This window comes from Sturnira hondurensis, unplaced genomic scaffold, assembly GCF_014824575.4.
Source record: "Sturnira hondurensis isolate 20B ecotype Veracruz unplaced genomic scaffold, ASM1482457v3 Scaffold0001221, whole genome shotgun sequence".
Taxonomy (NCBI): Eukaryota; Metazoa; Chordata; class Mammalia; order Chiroptera; family Phyllostomidae; genus Sturnira; species Sturnira hondurensis.
This window is the reverse complement of record NW_028073852.1, coordinates 6,673,691-6,699,128: the sequence shown is the minus strand read 5'-3', so window position 1 is coordinate 6,699,128 and position 25,438 is coordinate 6,673,691. Positions and strand designations below refer to the sequence as shown.

The 25,438-nt window shown below is 56.5% G+C and overlaps 1 protein-coding gene across 1 annotated transcript; it reads right to left on the bottom strand.

Moving 5' to 3' along the window:
* Nucleotides 1-400: 400 nt before the first annotated feature.
* Nucleotides 401-7,273, bottom strand: C1QL1 (complement C1q like 1). The gene is made up of 2 exons (XM_037067341.1): nt 6,433-7,273; nt 401-956 (listed from the first exon to the last, which is right to left on the bottom strand). Exons 1-2 carry the CDS (start codon nt 7,027-7,029, stop codon nt 777-779), a joined length of 777 nt encoding a protein of 258 aa, XP_036923236.1. The 5' UTR covers nt 7,030-7,273; the 3' UTR covers nt 401-776.
* Between the last annotated feature and the right edge of the window lie 18,165 nt (nt 7,274-25,438).

The following is a 25,438-nucleotide window of genomic DNA, read 5'->3' as shown; positions in this document are numbered from 1 at the left end:
GTCAACCAGCTTTTAGTGACTCTGTCACCAGCCCAGAACTGAGTCGGAGAGGAGCGACCTGCCCAGGATCACAGATGGCGGCCCACTGGTTGAGAACCCGGGTCTCTCAGTCTAAATGTTGCTGTGCCTTTGGAATGCTGGCCCCACTTTCAAGGATGAAAAAAATGGAATTTATCGACCATGGAAGAGGAGGATGTAACTGGACGGCCTCCCGTCCCAGCCGCCCAGGCTCATTTAGGCTGCGGTGGGCACTGGGACCCTAGGACCCCTGGAGCAGCTCTGGCTGTGGCCCCCGACTTTCCCCAGATCCTCGGGTAGCTCCCAGCAGACGCCTTCCTGCAGCGTGGAGGAGGGCGGGGTCATGTTCCCCTCCTGCAACTTCTCAGCGCACAGACCGAAATCCAGCGGGGTGGAAGTGTTTTTATTGTAGCTTTGGTCAGACAGGGCGCGACTGGGGACCGGCTTTGGGGGGTGCTGAGGAGCTGTCCAGCTCCCGTCCCACCCCTTCCCCAGGCAGCGCCACCCCAGAGCCGGAGCGGGAGGACCGCGCATCTGAGCCCGGGAAGCCTTGCTCGGGCTGTCCGCAGGCTTGGACGGGCTGGCGGGAAGGGCGGGCAGTGAACAGTCCTATTGTACAAATGTACAGCGCAGGCCGGGGAGGAGCGGTCAACGCCGCCTGCCTCCTCGGGACCAGGACGGAGCGCATGGGGCCGGGCTCTGCGGCCCAGGCGGCAGTAAGGACGGGGAGCCCCGGGGGTGAGCGGGACGCGGGGAGCTCAATCGGAGTAGATGATGAAGCCGGAGAACGTGCTGTATTTGTTGCTGTTGCCGCCATGCGCTTTTCCTCCGTCGAGCTTGATGAAGACCTCGTCGCCCGCGTCCAGGTGCAGGATCACGCTGTTGCTGGCGTAGTCGTAGTTCTGATCTGCGTCCTGCGCGATGGCGCTGGCCCGCACCTGAGGGGGGTGGGAGTAGGGGAGTGGGGATGTGAGCCAGGGGTCGGGGGGAGGAGGGAGGGAAGTGGGGTCACAGAGGGAGGGGAGCTGTCAGGGGTAAGGCAACAACAGGGGAAGACCTGGAGGCCCTAAAGCCCCACCTCCAGCCCCACGAGGGCTCTCAGCCTGCTTCTCTCCCGTCATCCCTGCTCCCTTTTCCAATCATAACCTGTGTTTCAGGTGACTACAGAGGAGCCCTGGATTTCTAGGGCTGCTGGAATCTGAACTGGGAGTCAAGGTGGAGTCCACTTCCTTGACTTCCTTGGGTCTCACCATCGGGCCTGCTGAGAACTTCAGCCATGCCTCCAGGATGGCTCGACCTGGACCCTCTCCTTGCAGAGAGAAATTCTCTGGATCCCCAAAGAGGGAGGGCCCTTCTTGCTCATCATTCCTTCCTCTCTGCGTTAATTGTAAGACCACCTTGCTTTTCGGCCACATCCACCTGCTCTCCAGTCAGAGGACACCTGACTGGGACACCAGAGGACAGGGCACACCTTGGCCCCATTTGTCAGGGGACTGGACCATTGCCAGGCTGCGGGTAAGCAACCACCTTACTACTGTGGCCCAGATTTTGGACTCGTTGTCTGAAGTTCTTTCCGGAGTCTGTCACATCAGAGCAGCGAGATGGAAGGCCTGGTGATTATTCCCCCTCTGATGGCTCAGACTGCGCCCGACGCTCACCTGCAAGGAGCGTGACAACAACCTGTGACAACTACCCCACTCTAAGAGGAGTTCTGACTCCCGTCTCAGCCAGCGGTGGTGGAAAGAAAGTGGGTGGGAGAAGGGAATTCTCACATCCCTCTGTGGTCCTCAGTCTGGTCTGATATCATTGCTGGTCCTTGTTTTGATAGAGGAGGGGAAGGTTACATTTACAATGGGGCAAGGGGGCACCAGCATTTGGGTCTGAAGCTTGCCACCCTCATTTTTGTAGGCTCTGACTGTAATAAAAAGATATTGAAGGTGGGCGGTAGTTGAAAAATTCCCTCCAGACATTCCATGGCTGAGGCAATAGCAAGGCTTCACTCAGCCACAGGACCTGGGGCATCTCCAGCATATCCTGGGTGGTGCACGGGAAGGGTGGAGCCATCTCCAAGGTTCTGGCTTGTGTTGTGGGGAGGCTATATTGAGTGGGGTTCGCTCAGCCAGGCTCCTCAACAGCCCCACTCCCTCTCGCCCCCATTCCTAAAAAAAGCTACCCCAGGGGCTGACAGTCTGAGCTGTAGCAATCCAAATTAGGGGAGGGGCCCATCCTCCTGGGCTGGAGGCAGGCCAGCAGGTCAGCTGTGCCAAAGCTGCTGACTTGGTGGCAGTGCTGCCACAGGAGGACCCCACGTATTCGCATGCAGACTGCCACTTAAAGCCCAGATCCTCCCAGCCACCTTCTCTCCCCTCAGCCTCTTCCTCCCCAACCTGGGGAGACACTGTTTGGGGGCACTTAGCTGGGAGAACTCAGGGTCCACATAAAGGTGGGGAGATAGCAAATGAGGGGGAGACCTCGTTTGTCAAGACGTTCAGTTTCTCTGTTTAGAAAACAGGCGGAGAAGATCCTATTTCACCACTGCCACCTTTAAAAAGCCTTTTGATGGTGAAGAGAATTTTTAATCTTGCTGGGGCTTTGAGCTACTAAGAGCTCAAAGCGAGCAGCCAACTTCTGTATTGTTCCCTGGGCCCTAATCGTGGTAGTATTTATTATTATGCATGCATTTAATTATTTTTGCTAATAAATTACTACTAATAACAATTATTTTTATTACTCAGATTAATTTAGCCTTAACTCATTAAAACAGTGTGCTTGTTAATAGCGAAACCCATTAGAATAGAGTCATCTGTCATCAGGAATCTCCTGGTGATGTGACAGGCATCAGAACTGTTATGGTTATGTTTATTATTTATTCATCACCATGATCGTTGCTGTGATTATCCTAATTATCCATGGAGGCGGGAAGAATTTATGCCCTTCCGTGCTTAGACGGGGAGGGATCCAGGAATGGAACCCAGGGGTTCTGCTTCTCGGCCCAAGACTGGAAACAGCTAAGGCACCAGCTCCTCCTGAGGACCAAGGGAAAGTTTGGGGAACTGAGGTTGCTGTGGAAGCTGGAAAGCAAGTCTGGGACTTGTCAGAAGGGGGCGCTGTAGAATCACCTCTTCGAGGGCTACCAGGAAGGGAAACTGAGGCAGTGGTCTGACCAGGGGCCTGGAAGGGGTGGGGGGAGAACCCAGGAAGTGTGCCCTTGCCCCCAGGTCATCGCTGGGGTCTTAGAAGTTCAGGTGTGCCTCCTAAAGGCAGCTAGCCTCACCTTTAGGGAACACATTCACTGGGTCCCCACTGTGCCAGGCGCTGTGCCGTGCCATCTGAAAGGCATCAGAGGCCCGAGAGGAGAGCTGGTGGCCCCTCTTCCACTATCGGGCAAGAAGCTGATCTCCAGTTAGGTCTTTATACCAGAGCCCTCAACTTATAAACCCCCACTTCTCACCTCACTCAGACTCCTATCTAAGCCCCTGCCTATTTGTTATACTCACCTTCCCATAGGGCCTAGCCTGTCCCCACACAGCCCCCCTCCTCCAGCCCAGTTTATCCATTTCATGTTCTCCTTGACCCATCTGGGTATCTAAGAGGCAGCTGCAGGGGCCTCACCTCACCCAGCATACCAGCCCCAACAAAGAGCCACTTCCCCCACCTGCTCAGGTCCTCACATCCTAATAACTAGGGCTTGGTGCCATCAGGCTGTGTGGTGGTGACTCAAAGCTACCCCTGGGGAGAGGGGCCTGTGGGACTCAGACAAGGGCACATGGGGGCCTCGGCACCAGGAAGGAAGGTGGCCACTTCCCTCCTCTCCATCTTGTCCAAGGAAGGGCCAGAGCACAGATGCACCTCTGCCTTCCCGAAGAAACTCTGGAGGCCTCTCTGCAGGAAGGAAGCCAGGAAGAAAAGCACAGAGCCCACGGCTGCCCGAGGTCTTGTAGGCATGGAAGGTGCACGCTCCTCTCTTCTGTTCCCATCCATTGCCCAGCCCTGTCACCTTTTCCTCTGCTCATTGGAATGTCCTCTTCGGCCTCTGAACCAGTCGTTCCCTACCCTTGACCTTTTTTTCTCTCTAGCCATGCCCCTTCAACTTGGGAGCCCAGGTTCACCATCCTCTTCCCCATCCAGGTTGGTCCGAGCCGGGGCAGATTCCATCGTATCACTCCCTCCCTGCAGCCAATGCATTGGGCACAAGAGCTGCCAGCTGGGCTTCCAGACCCCCTTCAATGCAGTAATCACTGGGATATGTTACTGTGCAGTCACTTCTGCCTCCCCTGCACAGACCAGGGGGTACTGGAGGACAAGCACATCGAACCCCTGGAGCCAAGCCCCAAACCTGGCTCCTAGCGGGGGCTCAACAGGAATAGGTGGAATGATTAGAGAGATTTAAATGAGTCTCCTGGATAATCTGGAAGGAGAGGTCACCAAGGATGTGGGAGAGGGGGACATTTGCCACACTATTTGTTTTATTTGGAGGAGGGGAGGGAATGGTCTGAGTAACTGTTAAAATGCTGGGTTTTGAAACCCCCAGTTAAAGCCACCTCCTTTCTTCCACTAGCCTGTCTGGGTCTAACTCCTTGTCAGGCTCTGGCCAATGCCCTGTCCCAGCTGGGAGAGAAAGAAGAGTCTTTTGACTGTGTCTGACCTCCCAGTGACTTTCGCAAATGCCCCTGCCCTAAGCAAATGCCCCTGACCTAAGCATGCACCGTGTTTGGGGCCTCCTCTTGTCTCAGCTGGGTGGCTCTGCTGCAACCTCCCGAGGCGATGCAGGGTCTAGAGCCCACTGGTGGTCTGGTGACCACTTACCTCCCTCCCCAGACAGGCCAAGCCCCCAGCCCTCTGAAATCTCAGCTTGGTGCCAGGCCCAACTTTTGGGGGGAAAGGAAGAAATTCCATTGATGAAGGTGACATTGCTGCATCCCTTTTTTGTGATTAATAAGGGGAATCATGGAGCTGTCTGCAGAATGAGCCCTCGCAGGATACAGGGCCCTCCTTTTGGTTAGGAACCAAGGACAAAGAGGAGAGATACGGGGAGCCTGACAGACACAGGTGGGACCGAAGAACAGGGGTTGTGTGGGGAATGTGTGGAGTTAAACCCAGGAGAGAGAGACCAAAAACCCTCAGGGAGAGACGATAGGACTGGTAGACATAAGAAAGAGACAGGCACAAGACCGAGAGATAGAAGAAAGAGGCAGGGGAGGGGTGGAAACCAGAGAAAGAAGCAGGCAGTGGGGAAAGAAGAGGGGCACTACTTACAAGCACCTGGTGAGCCAGCTTTTTGCTGACTCCCACCCCCAAACCAGGGTCTACGTCAGGGCAATGCTGTAGTGGGAAGGGTTCCAACGGAGTCCTGGGTCTCAGTTGCAGGAGGTTCCTTCCAAACTCCCACTAGACTAGCTTTCATTATGGCCTGAGCAGGTCCCCTTTTTCCACCGAAATTCTTGGCCTGAGGACCACCCCCAGAGTTCCCAGGCCACAGTGATCTGGAAGCACGGGGAAGGGAGGGGTTGTCCAGAGGGAAGGGAGCTGGGCAAAACTGTAGCCTGGGGCAGCCTTGGGCCCAGACTGGTCCTGTGGTAGCAAGCAGTTCCAAGAAGAGCACCAGGCACCGTAGGTCCTTGTACCAAAGACCCTACATGCTTGACACCTCCCAGCTCTGATCTCTGGGATGGGGACAGGGAACTACGAGCATTGCCCCACACTCCAGGAGTCAGGAGTTGCTGCTGGGAAACCAAGAGGAGAGGGGGGTTCCACCTCTTTGCCCAGCCTCAGGAGGAAGGACTTTGCTCCGCCTCCAGGCCACATTCTTGCTCCGTGGTTCTTACACAGTGACAAGGGACCCCGCAGTTCTGGGTTTTGAAAAGGGTGTCACATCGGCCCAGTGATCCCTTCCCAAGGGTGGGGGATGTATTGCAGCTAAGGCTTTGCGCACCAGGCTCCCTTTGCCTTAGTGCTCAAAATATCTACAGCTCGCCTTCTCCGCTGGCTGGCGAGCACAGCCATGCACCTGGGAGCCCACAGGTGCTGAGGCTGCCTTCTCCCATCTTGCCCCCTGCCCCCACCAAATGTCCCGCTGGTGTCAACCAGACTCCCAGCTCTCGGACGCCTTTTCCCAAGGGCCAAGCCCCCAAGGGCCAGCCTGCGCTTCCGGGAGTCCTGCGCTCCCACCAGTTCGATTTATCTCCCGCATTTCCATGCCGGGGGTGCCCAGCAGCGTCTGCCTTGGAGTCGGCGCCCAGGAACTGAGGAGTTAGGGGCACCAGCCAGCCCCGACCGTCCCCCGCATGCGACGCCTGAAGCCGGGCTGCAGTAGTGTTTCCACTCGCGCCGGCCGACTCCGACCGGGTACCCGTATGCCTCAAGCTCCTTGCGTTCCCTGCCCCAAGGCCAACCCCGTGCCCCCGCTGGGCCCACCTGGCCGTTCTTGCAGAGGTCAGCCCACATGCTGGTGCCGTCGCCGCCGCGCATGAGGACGTGGTAGGTGAAAAAGTAGGTGCCGGGAATGTTGCACGTAAACTTGCCGCTGGTCGCATCGTAGTTGTTGCCTAGGTTAGTGACCACGTCGTCAAACTTGAGCACCTCGTAACCCTCGTGAGGGTTCTTGAGGCCGGCGTAGAAGGCCACACGGGGCACCGTGGTGTAGGTGGCGGTGCTGATGGCGCCACTGCCTCCGGCTCCCGGCAACCCGGGAGGGCCGGTCTTGCCAGGCTCACCCTTCTCCCCGGGCGGCCCTACAGGGCCTGGAGGACCCGGGTCCCCGGGGGGTCCGGGGGGTCCAGGTTTGCCTGTGCGGCCCGGCTTCCCCTGGGGGCCCTGCACCAGCGTGGAGGGCGGGGGCGCGCCACTCTGCTCGCTCAGGGCGTCGCCGCCGTCGGGCCGCACGCCGGCGCCGGGGCCCCGCGCGGGGTAGGGGTCGCACACCATGCGGCAGGTGCCTAGCATCTCATAGTGGCCATCCGGTCCGCCCGAGCTCACCAGCACGGGAATGAGCACCACCAGCACCAGCAGCATCACCACGCCCGCGGCGGCCGCCAGCAGAGTCTTCCGGCCGGCGCGGAGCCTGGGGAGAGCCGGGCCACCCGGCCGCGCCGTCGGGGCAATGGTGCCGGCGGGCGGGAGGCGCGGGCGGGGAGCCCGCACTCAAGAGTGGTCCGGCGGGGCTGCGGGCATGGGGCCGGACCCGGGGCGCCGCGCTGCGCTGGATGCGCTGCCGAGGCCAGCCGCCGGGTCCTGCCTCGCGCCTCCCTCCCGCTGCGCGGCCGGACTGAGCGCGGCAGCCGCAGCCTCCAGCCTAGCTCCTCCCGCCTCCTAGCGTGGGGGCCACCGCCCCCTCCTTCCCGCCCCGCCCCTCTCCGCCCGCTTCGCTCGACTCCGCGCCCGTGAGGGGTGGGGCTGAAGGCGGAGCCTGCGTCTAATTGGGCCGCTGGCGATAGGGCCCCGCCCACATATAGGGGCGGGGCTGAAGGGGCGGTACCGCGGAGCCGGGCGGGGGACCCGAGCCTGGAGGGGCAGGGAGAGTGAGGGAGCGAAATGAGGAGGGGCGTGAGTCTGGGAAGAGGTTCCTATCGGGAAAGGGAGAGGATGGACCAGAGAGCGAATGGAAGAGAGGGCCCCCGGGACAGTTAGAGCCGAGGGAGACTGGGAGAGGAGAGGCCTCGAGGGTGGGTTACGAGGAAGACCCAGAGAGACAGAAAGACGCGAAAGGGGCCACGGTCTGCAGGAGGCGGAGACGAGGGGGGCACAAAGAAAGAGATTGAGGGGAGGACGGAGAGGGGAACAGAAGGGACAAGAAAGAGGGTTGTGAGCGGGGACCAGAGGAGGAGGCAAAAGGAGGGTGGGGAGGGGCCATTCCGCACTCAGGACTCGAAGACCACCATCCGGGAGATCCAGGGGAGATTGCCTGCCTGTCGGGGTAACCACCAGGCTCCCGAGTACTAACAGCAGCCGCCCCCTCCTCTTTCCTGGCCCCTGGCTGTTCCCGGACCCGCCTTCCCCACCGAGAAGGGCAGAATCTTCTACCCCTCCTCCTCTCCTTTGACCCTTCCTCACCGCGCTCCAGGCCAGACCAGGCTGCTTTATCCTGGGAGGAGGGGGGGAGGGGGGCGGGCGGCGCGCCTCCATTCTCCTCTGGTCATTTTCCTTATCTTTTTTAGGCAGCGAGAACTGGGGGCACTAAGAAAGTGGGCACCTCACGTTATTTCTTCTTTCTGACCAGTACAAATATGTCCAGCCTCTAAACAGAAAGGCTGAGCAACACCCAGCTCCTCCTCTCTAACCCAGCCTTCTCAGAAGCCCCCCATTTCTTCTCCCCATCAGGTTGTAGGAGACAATTTTCTTCCTCAAGTGCAGTAAAGTGTTTAGGTTGCATAAACTGAAATGTGTCTGCTTCCATAAAAATATTTGTCACATTATTTGAGGCCCAGCTCACACTGCTTTACTGCTCCTCCTTCGCTCTCCTTTATCCAGCCCACCAGGGTGGGCTCTGCCTTTTTGGAGGTTTCTGGCCACTGCTAAAGGATGATCCTCCGGCCTCTTTCCTTTCACCTGAGAGGTCCCCTCCCAGTTCACACTCTACCCCTGCTGACCTGGCACCCAGTCTTTATGATGCCCTGGCTCCCACTGCTCAAGGCTGAGATTGCTTAACCTCACCCAGAGCTGGGTGGGTGAAAGGGACAGCAGGATACCAAGTGGGGGGGCTGTGATTGAGGACCTTCCAAGCACTGATGGCTGATCCCAGGTTACCCGCGGCCAGGGAGGGAGCTAAAACAATCCAGCAGATAGCATGTATTCAGGCCTTACTACGTGTGTGCCAGGCCCTGTGTTGAACGCTGTAGGTATGCGGTCACACTTGATCCTCACACCAGTCCGCAGAGATGAAATCCATCGTTTTTCTCATTTTACAGGAGCTGTGGCAAATTGAGAGATTGCCGTAAATCACACAACCAGTAAATGGTGGAGTCAGGATTCAAACCCTCAGCCTGGCTCCATGCTCTTCCAGTTTCCACCTCGTTACGTCTCCAGGCGCTGTTCACTGCCCAAAGGGAGGAAGGTGTCAAGCGCAGGGGGCGGGGCGCTTCAGGCAGCTAGCGCTCCCCAGGCTCAGGAAAGGTAGCCCTCAGCTCTCGGCTGTCAGTCGGGCGTCCCGTCCCCCACCGCGGCCTCCCCCAATATGAGTCGCCGAAGAGCGACAGCGCTGGTGACCCGAGGGACAAGTGTGCGCGGTTATTCGCCTATGATTTGTATACCCCGCACCCCCTTGGTTCGCTCGCAAACAGGTCCCTCCTCCGTTTTGCCGCTGGGGGTCGTCCGCCACCCGCCCCGCCCCGAGAAGCCCTCGCGGAGTCCGCTTGAGAAACCGCGGCGGGCCGCCGGAGGTCGAGGAGGGGCGGGAGCACCCACCGCCCGCGCCCGCCCGGGCGTCCAAGGCGGCCCGCCCCTCGCCCAGGAAGGACGCCTGTTCTCCCGGCGCGGTGTGGCGTCTCTGTCAGCCCAGCCGGATTCTCCCCGCTTCGCTGGAGTGGAAAATAACGGCTTCAAACTTTGCAGAGAGGAGCTGGTGCCAGCACTTTAATTAACAGCCATCTTAGCCTGTGAGCCTGGGCCACCCGCCCGCGTCTCCCGGGCTCACCAGGCCCTGCCCCGGTCCCACCCAGGTCCCGAAGGCTGTGCACCACCGCCGCGGCGTTGGGCGCCTCCTTCCGAAGGAGTTGAGGGTCTGGCTAATGGGGGTGAATGCTGCCTGGCGGGGGGCTGGGGGGCGGTTCTCCTCAGCTCAATAACTGAGGACCCCAGCAGTCTCACCAACCAACCCACTCCAAACTTCCGAAGCCCCAAACTCCCTGGTGGTTGAAGGTTCTGGAACCAGAGACCTGCGTACCAACCCCAGCTGCTGATTTTTAGGCTAGTCGTTAACCTGCAGTGCCTCAAGTGTTCTGCTCTGGGAAAAGGGTTGTGAGGATTAAATGAGATATAACGAACGGAAAGCGCGGGACTCAGTATCTGACCATTGCAATGCACCAAGTAAATGAAAATTATTCCACCTCAAGGCTAAGAACCCCGTCCACCACTTCAGGTCTCAGGTCTCCTGGTCCTGCTTTCTTCCCACAGACTAGTGCTTGGCACTAGCGGGAGAGGACAATGGCCTCTCCTTCAAGGTCCAGAGGCAGGACTAGATGAGCAAGAAAGGAACCCTGGAATTCTGGCTCCCAAGCCTCTTCCTCAAACACCTGCCAAGATCAGGGATCCAGGTTTTCAGAAAGGGAAAAAGGTGAGCCAGGAGGGAAGGAGGGGCAGTGCTCTCTGTAGCCGGGATGCGCTAGTGCTGGGGGCTAAGGTCCAGGTCTACTTTCCCTTGGTGAGTGGGAACCCCTCACTCCTACAGCCCCATCACTCCAGGGGTGGGAGAGGGCGAGGGTCATTTAGGTGGTGTGGAGGGTGCAAGAAAGTGGGTAAGTTCTGCATTTACATATGCCCAACTTTAGGAAGCTGGGTGCCTCCTCTGTGGTGTACCGGGGTTCTTTGCACGAATGTGAGTGGGTGTGAATGTGTCAGACTCTGTGTGTGTCTGGGTTTGTGAGTGGAGAAAGGGCGTGCTGTGCCCTGAGTCATCAGCTGGCAAATCTGCATTCATTTGTTCACTCAGTAAACATTTACTGAAAACACCTAGCGAGGCTTTGCCAGGTGGTGGTGGAGTGTCCAAAAATAAGTTAGACGTAAGCAGTGCCCCGAGGAGCTCACTCTTTGGCAGGGATCACAGAAAGGAAGAAATGATAAATGCTCTGATAATTATTGCAGCTAATACTATTTTTTAACACTTACTAAGTGCAAGATCTTGTCCTAAAGCACTTAATGTGGATTATCTCATTTAAATTGACCAACCTAGCCTCGGCTGGTGTGGTTCAGTGGATTGAGCACTGGACTGCGAACCAAAGGGTTGACAGTTCGAATCCCAGTCAGGGCACATGCCTGGGTTGCAGGCCAGGTCCCCAGAATGGGGCATGCAAGAGGCAACCACATATCGATGTTTCTCTCCCTCTCTTTCTCCCTCCCTTCCCCTTTCTAAAAATAAATAAATAAATCTTAAAAAATATATTTAAAAATAAAATAAAATAATTGGCCAACCTGTTATTAGCATGGACTTGAAATTATTACATGGCTTATGCCATTTAATATGAATAACTCCAGGAGGGAGGTACTTTTATTTTCCCATTGTTTAGCTGAGGAAACTAAGTCTTGGGTAGAGGTTTGTCATGGGTGTAACAAAGCACAGCTGGAAAACTCCCTGCTCAGAGGATTCCAGGAAGACTTTACAGGGAAGGTGTCATTTTCCCATTTATCTATTCATTCATCCATCCACCTCCATCCATTCTATAAACCAACAGCAAGTGACTGTCCACCATATTGTTATTACCACAGGACACAATGCTGATCATGGAGGGACTTCTGACCTCATGTGGTTTACAATTGATGGCCAGAACCTGGGCGATTAAACAACCAGCTGTTATCTAGATTGACAAGTAAGCTGCTTGGGAACGTATGGGGTGCTGTAGGAGCACGCAGCTGTGTTGCTTGAATTCATCTGGAAGCAGGGAATCATGGGAAGCTTCCCGGAGGAGGTGATATTTAAGTTAAACCCTGATGAAAGGATGGCAAGGTGAATAGGATAGCCACCAGAGGCGGAGGAGAGAGAGAGGGAGGGAGGGCAGATTATTTCAGGCAGAGGGAACAGCATGTGCGAAGAACAAGTTTGCAGTGCCTTATGGGCTGTGACAAAGAATGTATAATTTATCCTGAAGGCAATTAGAAACTACTGAAGGGTGTTGAGTGAGTGATACGACCAGATTTTTCAGATTAGAAAGATCACTCTGGCGACGGTAGGGAGCGGGGATTAAAATCGAGTAAGAGCATGATAAGGGAGGGTCCAGGCGGCTGCAGTGGTCAGGCCGGAGCTGGTAGCCTCCCGATCTAGATGGGGTGGGAGTGGGCAGGGGACTTCCAGGTTTCTGGAGAGATCTTGAAATGTTTGTGAAAGGAATTAAGGAATGGAGGGATGTTGTTGCTCTTCCTGGGCACCAATATGTGCCAGGCACTTGACGTGCTCCGTTTCATTTAATCCTCACTGGGAGTCTAAGAAATAAGCGTGTTGGAGACGAGGAGGCTGAGGCTCAGAGAGGTTCAGTAACTTGCCCAGATCACACAGCTAGTGAGAAGGAGAGTCAGGATTAAATACCAGGTCTGTTTGACCTCAGGTTGGGGCCCTTGGCCACTTGGTCCAGCAGGCACGTACCCAGCGCGGAAAGCAAGGGAAGGGAGAAAAAAACAGCTTGAATCAAGGCCAGAAGTATAAAAGGCACTTTTAGTTTGGGGTTTTAGGTTTTGACAGTGGTCTACAGCTCTGGCTTCGGCAGAATGGAGAGCTGGGCACCAAGGGGCAGAAGCTAGCTCTCAAGCCCCGATTGGGCTACCAACTTTCCATGTATGTTTGGGGAAGTCTCATCACGCTTGAGGGCTTCTCTTTCTTTCTCTGGGCTGGAGGGTTGTCCAGGGTGGCTCTGAAAGGCTGTGATTTCATGTTAAAGAAGACTCTCCCTTGACGTCCATTAAAATATTTTAAATCCCTTTATGACATTTAAATTCAGGCACTTCTCAATCCTCCAAAGGAAAAAGCCTCCATAATTTCAGCCCCCTTCGGGGGAGGGTCACTTGGACAGAAAGTGTGGGAGAATGGAAGTGGTGTTGTGATTTGACATGTGGGGCCCGGACACACCTCAGTGAGCTGAACCAGGCTGGGACTCAGAACTCGAGTCTGGCCAGGTCTCAGAGGTTAGTGAGGAACCCTCTTCAGGAGCCCCTCCCCCAGCCCCATATTCTAAGGTAGAGAGTGGGGTCAGGGGGCAGAGCCCAAGTACCCAGGTCATAAGCAGGTTTTCTCATGCTCCCTCACCAGAAAACTCTGGGCCTTGTGCCTGGGGGTCCCAAAGTGATGGCCGGCTCTGGGCTGCCTTCTCCCTGCCCCCTCTGACCTGCTGCTGTCTGCCACCCATCCCAAATTCAGCTCCAGGGAGGCAGCTCTGCTAAGGCCCCTGCTGTGGGAGGGGAGACCTCATTGAAAGGGGCCTTCTCCCCTCAGCCAAGCCTGCATCTCCCAGCTGCATGTATAAGTAATGAGGCTCCGCAGTCCCAACAGGAACCAATATAATAGCGGGTGCATGGGGTCAGCCTATGAGACAGATAGCGGGACGCAGGAGTGACAGGCAGTGCAATTATGCTGAGCCTCCTGCAAAGGCACAAAGGGAGGAGCCGCCTGGCCGACAAGCTCTCCAGCCCCCTCCCACAGGCCTTGACTCTTCCAGACACCCTAACCCCCAGCCCCAACTTCCAGGCGAGGTGGGGGAAGGCAGGGAGGCAGAAGGAGAAATGGGGAGAGGGGAGTGGAGGAGGGACTGGGGCTGCTGGGCAGCAGCTGATTTTCCTGGGTTCTGGAGAACGCACCCCCACCCCCATCCGCGGAGGGGCACATATGGGAGAAAGCCACCTTTTCCCTGGGATAATGAGGAAGGCTTTTTTCTTTGTTGGAAGCCCCGTTCTCCCTAGGAAAAAAGAAATCTTTTCTTACATTCCCACCCCAGGAGAACTACCACTTAAGGTCTAAAAATGTCTTAGAGTCCCCTCCTTTGACAGACAGGGAAACTAAGGCTCAGAGAGGGCAAATGGCTTGTCCGAGGTCATAGGCCTACCTGAGGCAGAGCCAGAGGCGAGCCCTGGGGTTCTTTTCAGGACCCCGATGGTGGGGTGGTAGGGGGCAAGGGGAAGACCAGCTGGTCGCTCGCCCCTGAGCTAGATGGTCTTCACAGACCCTCTGAAGTGGTAACGGAGAGTGGGGCTCGGGGAGTTCTTGCAGCCAGGTGTGGGGGTCACAACTCTAGCCACTGCAGTATTCTTGGAGAGCTCAGATCAAGGGGGGCTGTGGGGGGGCCCGCCCTCCATTCTGTGTTCAGAGAGAGGTCTTTCAGCGCTTTCTCCATAGGTTAGAGGACAGCAATGACTGAGAGCTATCCCTGAGGTGACTGAGCCAGTAAGGCAGAGGGGCTTAGTAATTGTTCATTGAACCAACCCTTGGACAGGGCCAGCTTCATGGAGGCACAGCCTGTGCAGCGTCAAAGACCCTGTGCTCAGAAGGGATCTGTGCTTGGTGTATCACTCTGCTCTCATTGCCTTGAAATTCTTAACAATTTTGGAACAAAGGACCTCACATTTTCTTTTTTCTTTTTTTTAATTTTATTTATTTATTTATTTATTTTTTAGAGGGGAAGGAGAGAGGGAGAGAAACATCAATGCAATGTATGGTTGCCTTTTGTGCGTCCCCTGCTGGTAGATAGCCTGCAAGGAACCGGTCTGCAACCCAGGCATGTACCCTGACTGGGAATCGAACCGCGATCGTCTGGTTCGCAGGCCCGCGCTCAATCCACTGAGCGACGCCAGCCAGGGCAAGGACTTAACGTTTTCATTTCACAGCAGGCCCCGTAAATGGTATAGCTGGTCCTGCCTTAGAACGGGAGATATGGTTTGTTCTTGGAGGGGCTCTCCTAGTCCCACCCTGTCCCAACCTCACCCCAAGATGCCTCAAGAGGACGGGAGCACAGAACTAGGAGATGCTGGACTTTAATGGGCTTCCTGGGGGTCCCCATCCTGCAGTGGCTGACTGCGCATGTGTGGGTGTGGGGGAACTTGGCTGCTCCTTCCGGTCAGCCTGGATCTCAGCCACAGGCCTGCCCTTTGCCTCTGTCCGTCTGGGTGCCTATCACCAACCTAGGCCGGGGGTGTGTCTGTAGCAGGCGCCGGGCCACAGGACTCCCAGTCTCAGCTGGAGTGCCCCATCACTGGGGAGACATGGCCCCTCTGCCCACTCTCACGCCCTCCCCTGCTAGGGAGAGGAGGGGCTGGTGCAGGGGTGGGGTGGAAGCCTTAATTAGCAGCCCCAGCCAGGCAGCAGGCGGTGGGCACAGAGCAGGCTGACTTTTCCTGCTATAGATCTGCTCTCCGGGAGAGGTCCTAGCCGACTGGCTTAGGCTTTGGCTGGGCTATTTTAGGAATATTCTTAACTCTTCCTGCACCGATGCCATGACTGGACCTCTCTCCCAGAGCATACGCCAGCTTCAGACTGTCCTCCTGATCCCTCCTCCCGGTCCCTGCTCTTCTTTTCTGGCAGCTGAGAAGGTCACAGTTTTCTCAAGAGTGGGGCCAGTTGCCTGTCACCAAGGAAAATTCCCATCTCAGGTCTTCTGAGCCCCTTTTTTGGCCCTGTCCTGTGCCCTTTCCCCCCGGCCCCTCCCCCATCTGAGCTTTGGACTAAGGAGATTAGCAGATTTGAGCATCGTCCCAGCCCCTTCTTTCCATCTTATGAAGTTGGGGAGTTAGCCCTTACCCCTCCCAGGGAAAGCAGCTAGGCTAGGCCCCCAGAAGGAATTGAAAAGCCACAGCCCTGTGCCCCACCCTGGCAGAGCAGTGGCCCCTGTCTGCCTGACTGTGATGCCCCAGTTAGGGTGTCCACCCCAGTAGCCAGAGCCCCATGATGTCATGGGGCTCCCTCTCCCTGTTTCGGGGAGAGGGAACCCCATCTTCTCAAATATAGGCCGGGATAGAGGCATCACATGTGTAAGGCTGAGGGGTGTCCCATTGTGGATCGGGAGGGTCCAACATGAATAAATCTGAAATTCTAGGCAAGATAGGGGAAAAGATCTCAGTTCGCTTGGTGTTGGGGTTTCTGTGTGCAAGCCAGCCTGCCTGAGCTGAGGGGTCCAGGACACCCAGGCCCCCAGTGCCATCCCTCATGCACATGCCTTTGGGAACTGGGAGTTGGAAGCTGCCACCAAGTGCTATGAGAAAACTTAGCCGATGACGCCACAAAAATGCCCAGCCGTGGGAGGCGTGCCTGACACCGAGGTGGGCGCTCAGTACAGAAGATCAATAATCAATAATTAATCTCTATCTGAGAAGGTTCACCAGGTGGCCTGGGCCACAGTGTTGATGGACCAGGACAAGTGAGCCCTTCCTTCAGGTCCCACCTAACCCCCCCTCCTCCAGGTTTCCCCACCCAGCCCAGCTCCCACAGCGACAGGGCTGGCAGAGAGAGGAGGGTGGAGCCAGATGAAAATGCTTGAGTTCCCTCGGGGGTTACAGGGGGGGCGCTTGCCACGGAGGTCACTGGCTGCAAGTCCTCCAGCCTCCAGTTTAGAAAGGCTCAGATGGATTTAGCAAGGTGTCCTGGGGAAAATTTTGCGTTCAGAGAGACAGTACCCTCCCTCTAGGGACTCAGGGAAAATTCTCAGTGTCTTTTAAGAAGAAGACCCCTCCCTTTACCCCTAATTGAGAGACATGCTAGGAGGCAAGAGGTTGGCTGTGAAGGGCGCCCGTCCCTGTCCGTCAGGGATAGTCCAGGTTTCCTGAGGCAGAGGCAGGCATGAGGGGCTTTCTGGCTCCAGGGTTTCCGTGAGAACACACTGGGGAACACAGGCTAACCTTCGGCCACACTAGGCACTGAACCCAGGCATCCTGGCCCCTGCCTCTAGGGTGCAGCCCTGCCCTTTGTTCCCTCCCCCGTTTTCCATCCCCATCAGCTGCCCGGCCTGGAGCCCCAGCTGGTGGAGGATGTCTTGCTCCTCGGCAGCTGGGATTTGTAAATATTTATAGGAACACGGAACAGATCAGTAGCTGACAGGCCCGAGGAGCGGGTGGGCCCTGCCCAGAGCTCAGCAGCTTTGCTCTCCCTTGCCCATGACCTGACCTGATTTGGGGAGCCCAGGGTGACAGAGACAGGGGTAATCATGCCCGGTGCAGGGCTGGCAGGCTCTGCATTCAGAAACACACACTCAAAGGATGCATATGGCTCTCTGCTCCACCTCCACACTCGGTCACACGCATCCTTCCACCCTCAACCACACCCCAATGGCACACTGACCCTGTGCACACCCCAATGGCACACTGACCCTGCCCTCACACACATTCTTTCAACACTTGTGTACACTCACTGTCACACTCATGCCTGTCTACACATGTTTTCTAACTTCCACATCCACGTCTATGCTCACTCTCCTGCTCACACCCTTTACACACACACCGGTTCACTCACAACCCCCCTGGCGTCCCAGACCCCCGCCACACCGCACAGGTCTTAATCACGGGTCTGGGAGGGAAACTCCTGTTTCCTGTCTGAGGTGGTGTATGTGTAGGGAGCAGGAGGGAGTCAGCACTGAGGTCAGGGGGCAAGGAAGATTGGGGAGGAAAGAGTGAACAGAGGGGTGGACCGAGAGCCGTTCAGAGCTTACAGCAGCCCAGGACAGCAGCAAGACACAAAGGCAAGGCAAGGCAAGGAAATGGAGACTGACAAGAGTCAAGGCAGATGGAGCAGGAGCTGGGAACAGAGGGACCCCCCCCAACACTGAAAAGCTGTCACGTTGCTGCTCCAGTGGCCTGGGAGTCCAGCAGCAGCCCCGCAGATGGAGCCTCTCCCTTCTGGATCTTGTCACTGTGGCTTGGCTTTGCCGCTTGGGCAGCCGGGAGTGGTGACAAGCAGGGAAGACAGTGCCCAGGGCAGCTGGCTGCTGGGCTCTGGCCCCGCTGACAACTCACCCATCAGTGCTCATCTCGTCACCCACAGGGGCCCAGATGGGACCAGTGACCAGCCTGGCAGCCCGTACCCGCACGGAGCCTCAGCAGGAGCACAGAGGCAACTGAACCGCCTTTCCGGAGAGGCTGGCAGTGCTAACCAGACCTGGCCCAGACCCCTGGCCTCTGGAGTTGGCCTTGGGAGCCGTGGATTTCCTCCTTGCTCCCAGACACCGGGGACCCACCAGACATGGCCTGGAACCAGCACATGTGGCAGGGCTTGGGGAGGGGGTTGGGGAAGAAAGCTGCTGTGAGAAACCAAACACGTTTTGGCATAAACTTTTTCTTTCATCTCCTTTACTATGCGCAAGAATGATGTCCCCACACCCTGTATCCCCGGATGCTGAGCTAAGGAATCATTCTCCTCACCTGAGGTCCGTCTCAGGATGTTTGTCCTGGCATGCCAATCAGTCTGTGCTCTACAATTTTGGAACAACCATTTCTATGAAATCAGAAAGGCAAACAAATAACAATAATCACAAGCAGGGGAAATTGCATTGACTGCTGTTTTCCTGTTTGCTTGTTTGTTTTAAGTCAGTGCAGCTTTCCACCCACATCCTGATTGATTTGTGCTCTCCCAGGTTCATTCATGAATTTGCTCAACAGCCCTCACTCAGCCAGGTGCGGGGCCTTGTGCGGCGTCCTGGGAGCCAGCACAAAAGCCAGACGAAGTTCTTACCTGCACGGTGTTGAGAGTGGAGGGAAGGCAAACAAATGTACAACAAAACGTGGTGCTCCAAGGGGGACAGGGAAGCACCGTCTGGGTGCCCGCCTGGGGATCCGGATGTCCTGCTCCTTCAGCTGAAGGCTCGAAACCAGCACAGAATCCCTCTCCTGTCCCAGGATCAACATTCCCTTCTCGCCCCTCTCCTGCCTCTGCAGGTCTGCCTTCCTGGGCAACCAGGCAACCTGAGAATGGTGGAAAGAGTGTGAATGTGAAACGGAAATCTCAGCTTGGATACTCACTGGCTGGTGACCTCAGGCAAATCATTCATCTTTCCAAGTCATAGTTTCCTCCTCTGTTAAAAATCAGTAACCGGCTCTGGCTGGCGTGGCTCAGTGGCTTGAGTGCCAGCCTGCAAACTGAAAGGTCGCCGGTTCGATTCCCAGTCAGGGCACATGCCTGGGTTGTGGGCCAGGTTCCCAGGTGGTGTGTGAGAGGCAAATTCACACATCAACGTCTCTCTTCCTCTTTTTCTCCCTTTCCTTTCTCTCTAAAAATAAATAAATAAAATTCTTAAATAAAAAAAAATGCAGTAACTAATACCCGTCACAGCTGTACCATCAGCATCAAATGAGGTTAAGTGTGTAAAGATGGTGCTTGGCACATAGTAGAGCCTCCACTCATGCTAGCCCCTTCCCTGCCCCTTTGCCCATGGTATACACTGAAGCTCTCCTCACTGGCAGGGGGAGAAAGCTTGGGGGCAATTTGGGGGTGCAGGAGGACCCAGCATTCCATACACCAGGAATCTGCTTCAGGTCGTCCTCCCAGGAAGTTTGGTTTCACTCGGCAGGGAGCCTCTTGTTTGGGAGGAAGAGGGTGGAAAGGTCTGGTTTTGCCTCCCGGACCACCTGAACATTCCAGAGGGATGTTCCCTCTCTTCACCATTTCCTTACCCGGTCTGTGGCTCTCAAGTTTAGAGAAGCACGTGTGTGTGTATGTGTGTGTGTGTGTGTGTGTGTGTGTGTGTGTGTGTGTGATGGTCGTGAGATGGTGATGATGGCAATTAGGATGGTAATGATAGTGGTGGTGACAGGTGATGGTGACGGTGATGGTAGTGGTACTAGTGGAAGTGGCCTCGATGGTGGAGCTGATGATGGTCTTGGTGGTGGTGGAGTTGGAAATGGTGGCAGGAACTCATTTCAGAGCCCGATGCTCAGATTTTGGGTGCTAGGAGAGAACTAGTTCTCTCTGGTTCCAGGTAATCCACGGGGGGCCTCCTATGCAGTGGGCCCGTGACACTTGTTTTATTTCCACAGCAGTCCACGGGACTGCTGTCTCCTCTTGCAGATAAGGACACCGAGGCCAGAGCTAACAAGTGACCTGGCTCAAGCTCGAAAGACATGGAGAGGCAGTTAAACCCTGGGCCCTTTGACTCCTAGCCCCGAGTTTCTTCTCTGTGCCAGGAAGCCACCCATGTGTCACAGTAGGGAACACAGCGGCCCGTAGAGGTTCATTGATCTGCCCGCGGTCATGCAGCAGAGCCTGGCTATTTTCTCTGCACTTCTAGGTCTCAGCAGCCTTCCCATCCCCAGGGGCTGGGTCTCACTGGGGAGAACACCAGCGTGTTACCCCTTGCAGCCCTTTCAGAGGCCCAGAGCTCAGGCCTTTTCAGGCCCCTGGGGCAGGTGCTGTATCTGCTGCCCTGACCCTGTACACTGTCAACTCTAGTCTCCTCCTCCAGCCTCAGAGTGAGAGTGACAGACACCCAGCTGGTGCCTGACCCGTTGCACTTGAATTCCCCGCCCCCAGGTCCCCGGGCCTGTGCGCCATGCTGCAGCAGCTCTGACTGCCGCCCAGGAGGAGAGACAGGGCTGGCACCCTCTACCCTCATCCCTGTCTGAACTCTGAGATGGCGAGATGGGAGTCTCCTCATATTGGTCTCTGCATCCTTTTCTGGTCCCGGATCTTAGTCTCTCACTCAAAACAATGATGAGTTCCACCTCGACACCCCCACCCACGCCAGGAGTTAGTAAAAAAGGGGAGAGCAGAGAAAGAACTGCCCGTGGGCTGCACGTCGACTACAGACTTCCTCCACCAGGAAGGCTCCCAGACTCATCCCACCTGGCTCCACCCTCTCTGACCCCTCCAACCGCCCCTTCATCTCCAACCACGCGCCTGCCTTTGAGTCTGAGTCATGGTGACAACGACGGTGGAAGCCGTGGAGGTGGTAACGGTACTTGGTGATAGAAGTGGTCGTGGTGGTAGTGACGGGGTGGAGGTGGTCAAGGTGAAGCAGTAGTAATGAGCCCTGGCCAGGTGGCTCGGTTGGTTGGAGCGTCACCCCGTGCACCAAAAGGCTGTGGGTTCAATTCCTGGTCAGGGCACATACCTAAGTTGCGGGTTTGATGCCTGGCTGGGGAGGCAACCGATCAATGTTTCTCTCTCTCCCCTTTTGTCTCCCAGGAAGGGAGACTAAAGTCAATGATAGAAGGTATCCTTGGGTGAAGATTAGTAGTAATGAAGGTGATGGTGGTGTTGGTGATGGTGGAGGTGGTAGTGATGGTGGTGGGGACCATGTCTTTGGATGATCAGAGTAAGGTAGGGCCCCTGGAGAGAGGAAGATTGACTGGTCACTACCTCCCTCTACATCTTCTCTCGTGTCTTTAATTATAGCTGCCATGTATTGAGTGCCACCCATAAATCAGGCGTGTGCTCAGTACTTTATGTGTAATAACTCATGTAACCCTCCCAACAATCCTATGAGGCAGGTACTAATGTTTTAGAGATGAGACAGCTGAAGCACAGAGAGGTTAAGTCACTTGCCCAAGGTCACACAGCTAGCAAATGGCAGAGGCGAGACTCAGCCACATCCCCATACCAGGGTCTCGATGCCTGCCCTCTACATCTGCCGCCTGCGCAGAGCTCTACGCAGGAAGGAGAGCTGTCCCGTAAGTTGTGTGTGCACGTGGCGGGGGGTATCTTCAGGGGACCCAACTGTCATGGAGTTTCCACGGTCAGGCCTGGCTATTCGGACGGTCTTCATGCCTCTGCCTCTCTCAGGAGCTCTGACAAGGAAGATGAGGACCGTGGCTGTGGGGAATGGGCCCAATTCCTCTAGGTGGTGGCCACAGAATTGGGGGCTGTGGGGGTGCTCTGCCTGACCCATGCAGGGCCCTCACCCTGGTGCCTGGCCAGGGCTCTTGCCCTTGGGAGTTCCATCCCGCCAGCCGCCCCACTCCCAGGATCTCATTATGCCCCTAAGAGAAACTGACAGCCTCAATATCTTACTTTGCAAATATAGTTTATTCCTTCAATAAAGCCGCCTGCACAGGGGAATGTTTAAGTCTGCTCTCCCTCGAGATCCACATTTGAATTTCTAAAGTCTTTAGTCTGCTTCTCCAATGGGGCAGCTGGGTAATGAAAACGCAGAGGCTTATAGCAGGGGATTCATTTCCTGTCCCGTCTGATCTCAGCTGCCAGTGCCGGTGGGCCAGCCACCGGGAAGAAGAACCGCTGGCTACCTGGCTGCCGGGGCGCAGAGGGGCAGCGCCCCTCTCGACTTGGGTCTGAGCACTCAGGGACCCGCAGGTTCTCTATGCCCGGGGGCCCCTAGACACCCTCCCTCAGGCCAGGTGCTCCCCCAGAGGCCCAGCCCACCAGTCCCCGGGGGTGAGGCCTCCTCCCAGGCTGTCCCTACTCCAGGGCAGCTCCTATCACAGGACCCCATGAGAGTCCCTAATTAAAGGACTGGCACACCCCTCGGGGACTCATTAGGCCCGCTGTGCAGAGAACATTTAATCATTGCTCAGAGCATCGATTGGAAAATCAATTTCTTTGTCTCTCCGAACGCGCACGCGGCGCTGGAGAAGTGGGGGGAGCGCTGACCTCCTTCTGCTGCCATGTAAAGTGCTGCACATTTAATCAGGGAACAGAAATCAATTAGCCACTTACGAGGTTGGCTTTAGTTACCGAGTCGGCAGGGCCCTCGCCCCAGCTCAGCCACTGACAAGTGAACCCCCTCACACTCCGCGTGGCGGGCCGCTCCCAGTCATCCCACCAGCTCTCCGGGGGTCCCCTCCCCATGCTGGGCACCTGTCATCCAGACACACCCCTAGGAACCTCAGTGAAGTCCCAGGAAGGCCCCCCAAACCCTAAGCTCACAGTCACAGCCTCCCTGAGTGACCCCCTTCCCCAGACTCTGAGAAGCCACGTGGAGATTCAGCAGCAGCCCATTCAAACCTCAGCCGTGCTTCCTGCTGGTCTCTGTGGGGTCTGGGAGGCTTCTTAACCTCAAAGTGGGAATAATACTAGTACCCACCTTACCAGAGTCGGCTAAAAACTCAGCGGCATCCTCTAAAGTGTCTACAAAAGAGTTGAAGCTCAAGGCAGAGAACTTGGCACTCACACCAGCGGGGTGGTCCTTCCTCCCGGCCCCAGGGTCAGCCAGGTCAGACAAGGGACAGTGTGGGTGTGAGCTGGGGGCTCTGGCCTCTTGCTCCCCTCCCCTTCAGGACAGGAAAGGTGGGCCCAGCGACCCCATCACCTGTCCCATTTCCCCATGGCCCCCTGGGGGCTTGACTCCGAGTCACCTCTGCACCCATTCCCCCCTTCCTATGTGTCCACCCCGCCCAGCCACACCTTCCGGATGCTCCTTCACCTGTGAGGATGCCCCCCCTTGCCCCCAGGCACACCCCACACAGCTCCAGGGGTACAGGCTTCCCAGTGACGTGTGATGCACCCAGTTACACACACCCAATTACACAGAGTCGTACGCAGTCTGCATGCCTCATTACACACCGCCTCGCAGACTTTCCCCCTCAGTTACGGTCCCGGGGCTCCCGGCCCTCCCGGCACTAGCACACACCTCCTTCTCAACACGCACAGCCGCCCCCACTTTGGCTCGTAGGCGCCAGCACCAGAGCCCGGTGTCCCACGCGGGGGCTCATCCGGTGGCCCCCCCCACGCCGCCGAGCTGCACACTGGTGGCACATGCACTCACACGCGCACACATGCACACACACGCCCGCTCTGTAATAATATTAGACATGCCATTTCTTCTGCGTGACAGTTCCAGTGGAGATGCTCAAGAGCTGTCACTTGGATGAAAAATAATGCATAATTCTCGTCTTCCTTCCTTCCCTTCCCTTTCTTTCTTCCCTGTTTAATGAGCTCCTAAAAATATTCCTTGCTGTCTCGCCGAGGCTGTGGGCTAAGTGTGAGTCAAGCCTCCCTACCCCTTCCCATCCCTTTTCCCTCCCTTGGCCCCCCAAGCGGGCCACCGGATGAAGGGTCACAGCCAGTCTCAGGCTTGGCCGGGCCAGGCTGGCAGAAGGGCTCTCCCCCAGGCCTTCGAAGATCTCTGACTCCTGCTGCTCCCCTACCCTGGCTGGCCCACCTGAGCGAGGGATGAGAGAGTCCGGTGAGGCCCTGGTAGGAGCAGGAAGAAAGGTGGAAGCCTTTCTCGGGTCCCTAAGCACCCGTGGCAATCCCCTGATCAGCCCCACGGGAGCCGCCCCATGCATCGTCCCTCCCACCTCAGCAGGGAGTTAGCCAAGGTCCCTTCTTTACCTTCTTGCACACCTGTGCTTCATTCTGCCTCCCAAACTCAGAGAAGAAGGGCCTTCCTAACCCTCGAGTTTTTACTGGATAGCTCTGCTGGGAAAACGGCAATGGTCACAGACCACTTCCCCCGATTCATCCTGTGGGCCCCAGATCAGAGTCACCTCCTCCCTGAAGCCTCCCTAATTCACACAGAAGTAGCTATTTGTTCACCGTACGTATGGACACACTGTAATAACATTAAATTTACTGAGGAGAGCCCATTGCACGTCATGCCTGGTGGGACTTCGGTCTCTCTGTGGGACCCTCCACCCTGTGTTCTGTTTCCCAGTTTACACGTGTCACTCCCACCGTATCCGGGCTCCTCGGGCTGGGGAACCAGCTTGCCTCCTTGGACGGACAGACGGGTGGATGGGCGGATGGGAGGTGATACAGAGGGAAGAGCTCAGGGTCATGAGTCAGAGGCCTCAGCGTTCACTCAGTTTCTGTGACACTCGATGTGCCTTTGGGAAGCCAAAAGCCCCTCTCTGGGCCACCATTTCCCCACCTGCAAGGTGGGCCAGGTGATGTCTGGGGTCTGTTGCAACCCCCTCCGGCAACCCTCTTTCTGCCGTTCTCCGCCCTGTTGGAGGAAATAAACTTGTCTACAGCCTCTGACGTCCCGTCCTACCACCGTGAGTGAGGGGCCGGGGTTCGGAGATGAGCATGGCACAGCGATCGGGGGCTTTATTTTCCCAACCTTCCCTCCGCCTCCCAGCTCTCCCTTATCTATTTCTTTGCTCCATTCTCCTTAATTTCTCTTCCCTGTCCTCCTTTTGTTCTCTGGCTCTTCTCTGGCTTTTTCTGTCCAGCATCCTACCCGTTAGTAGCTCAGAGCAAGTGCCCTCCCTCCCCCATCCCACCAGCTCCGGGAGCCCCTCTCTCCATGGGCCTCTCCTTCTCCTCCCAGCAGCTCCAGTCCCGAAAGGTTAAGCTAATAGCAGCTCCTTTCCCATCAGCTGCTCTTGTTTGCTCTACATAATTGCAGGAAAGTGGGCTGGGAGGTGGGCTCACTGAAATGATAGCGGGCGTGTAGGGAGGGGGCGGTGCAGCCTCGTCCCTGGGAGTGGGGCTGGGGGAGGTGGCCCAGCAGTGGGAAGGTAGGCTGCGTGGGGGCTGACCACATGGGGCGAGAATTGGGCAGAGGGCCCAGCTGCGGCAGAGTTGCCTGGAGAAGCGGGAGTGAGGTCCAGAGAAGAGCTGTCGGAGGCGTTCCTACTCCGGGGAAGAAAGTAGCAATAATAGCCCTCGGTGACATTTGTCAAGCCTGGAGCATGAGCCAGGTCCTGTACCAAGCACTTTACTGGCTTCACCACGATCTTCACACTAGTCCCAAGATGCAGGTTCAGCGCGTACGTCCATTTTGCCGAAAACTGACGCTTCAGGAGGTAAAATCATTTCCTGAGGTTGCACGTTGTTCAGTGGCCGGGCCTCAGACAGAGTCTGCTCTTGTTCACTCCTTGTGCTCAGAGATCAGCGTTTGCGAGGACCCGG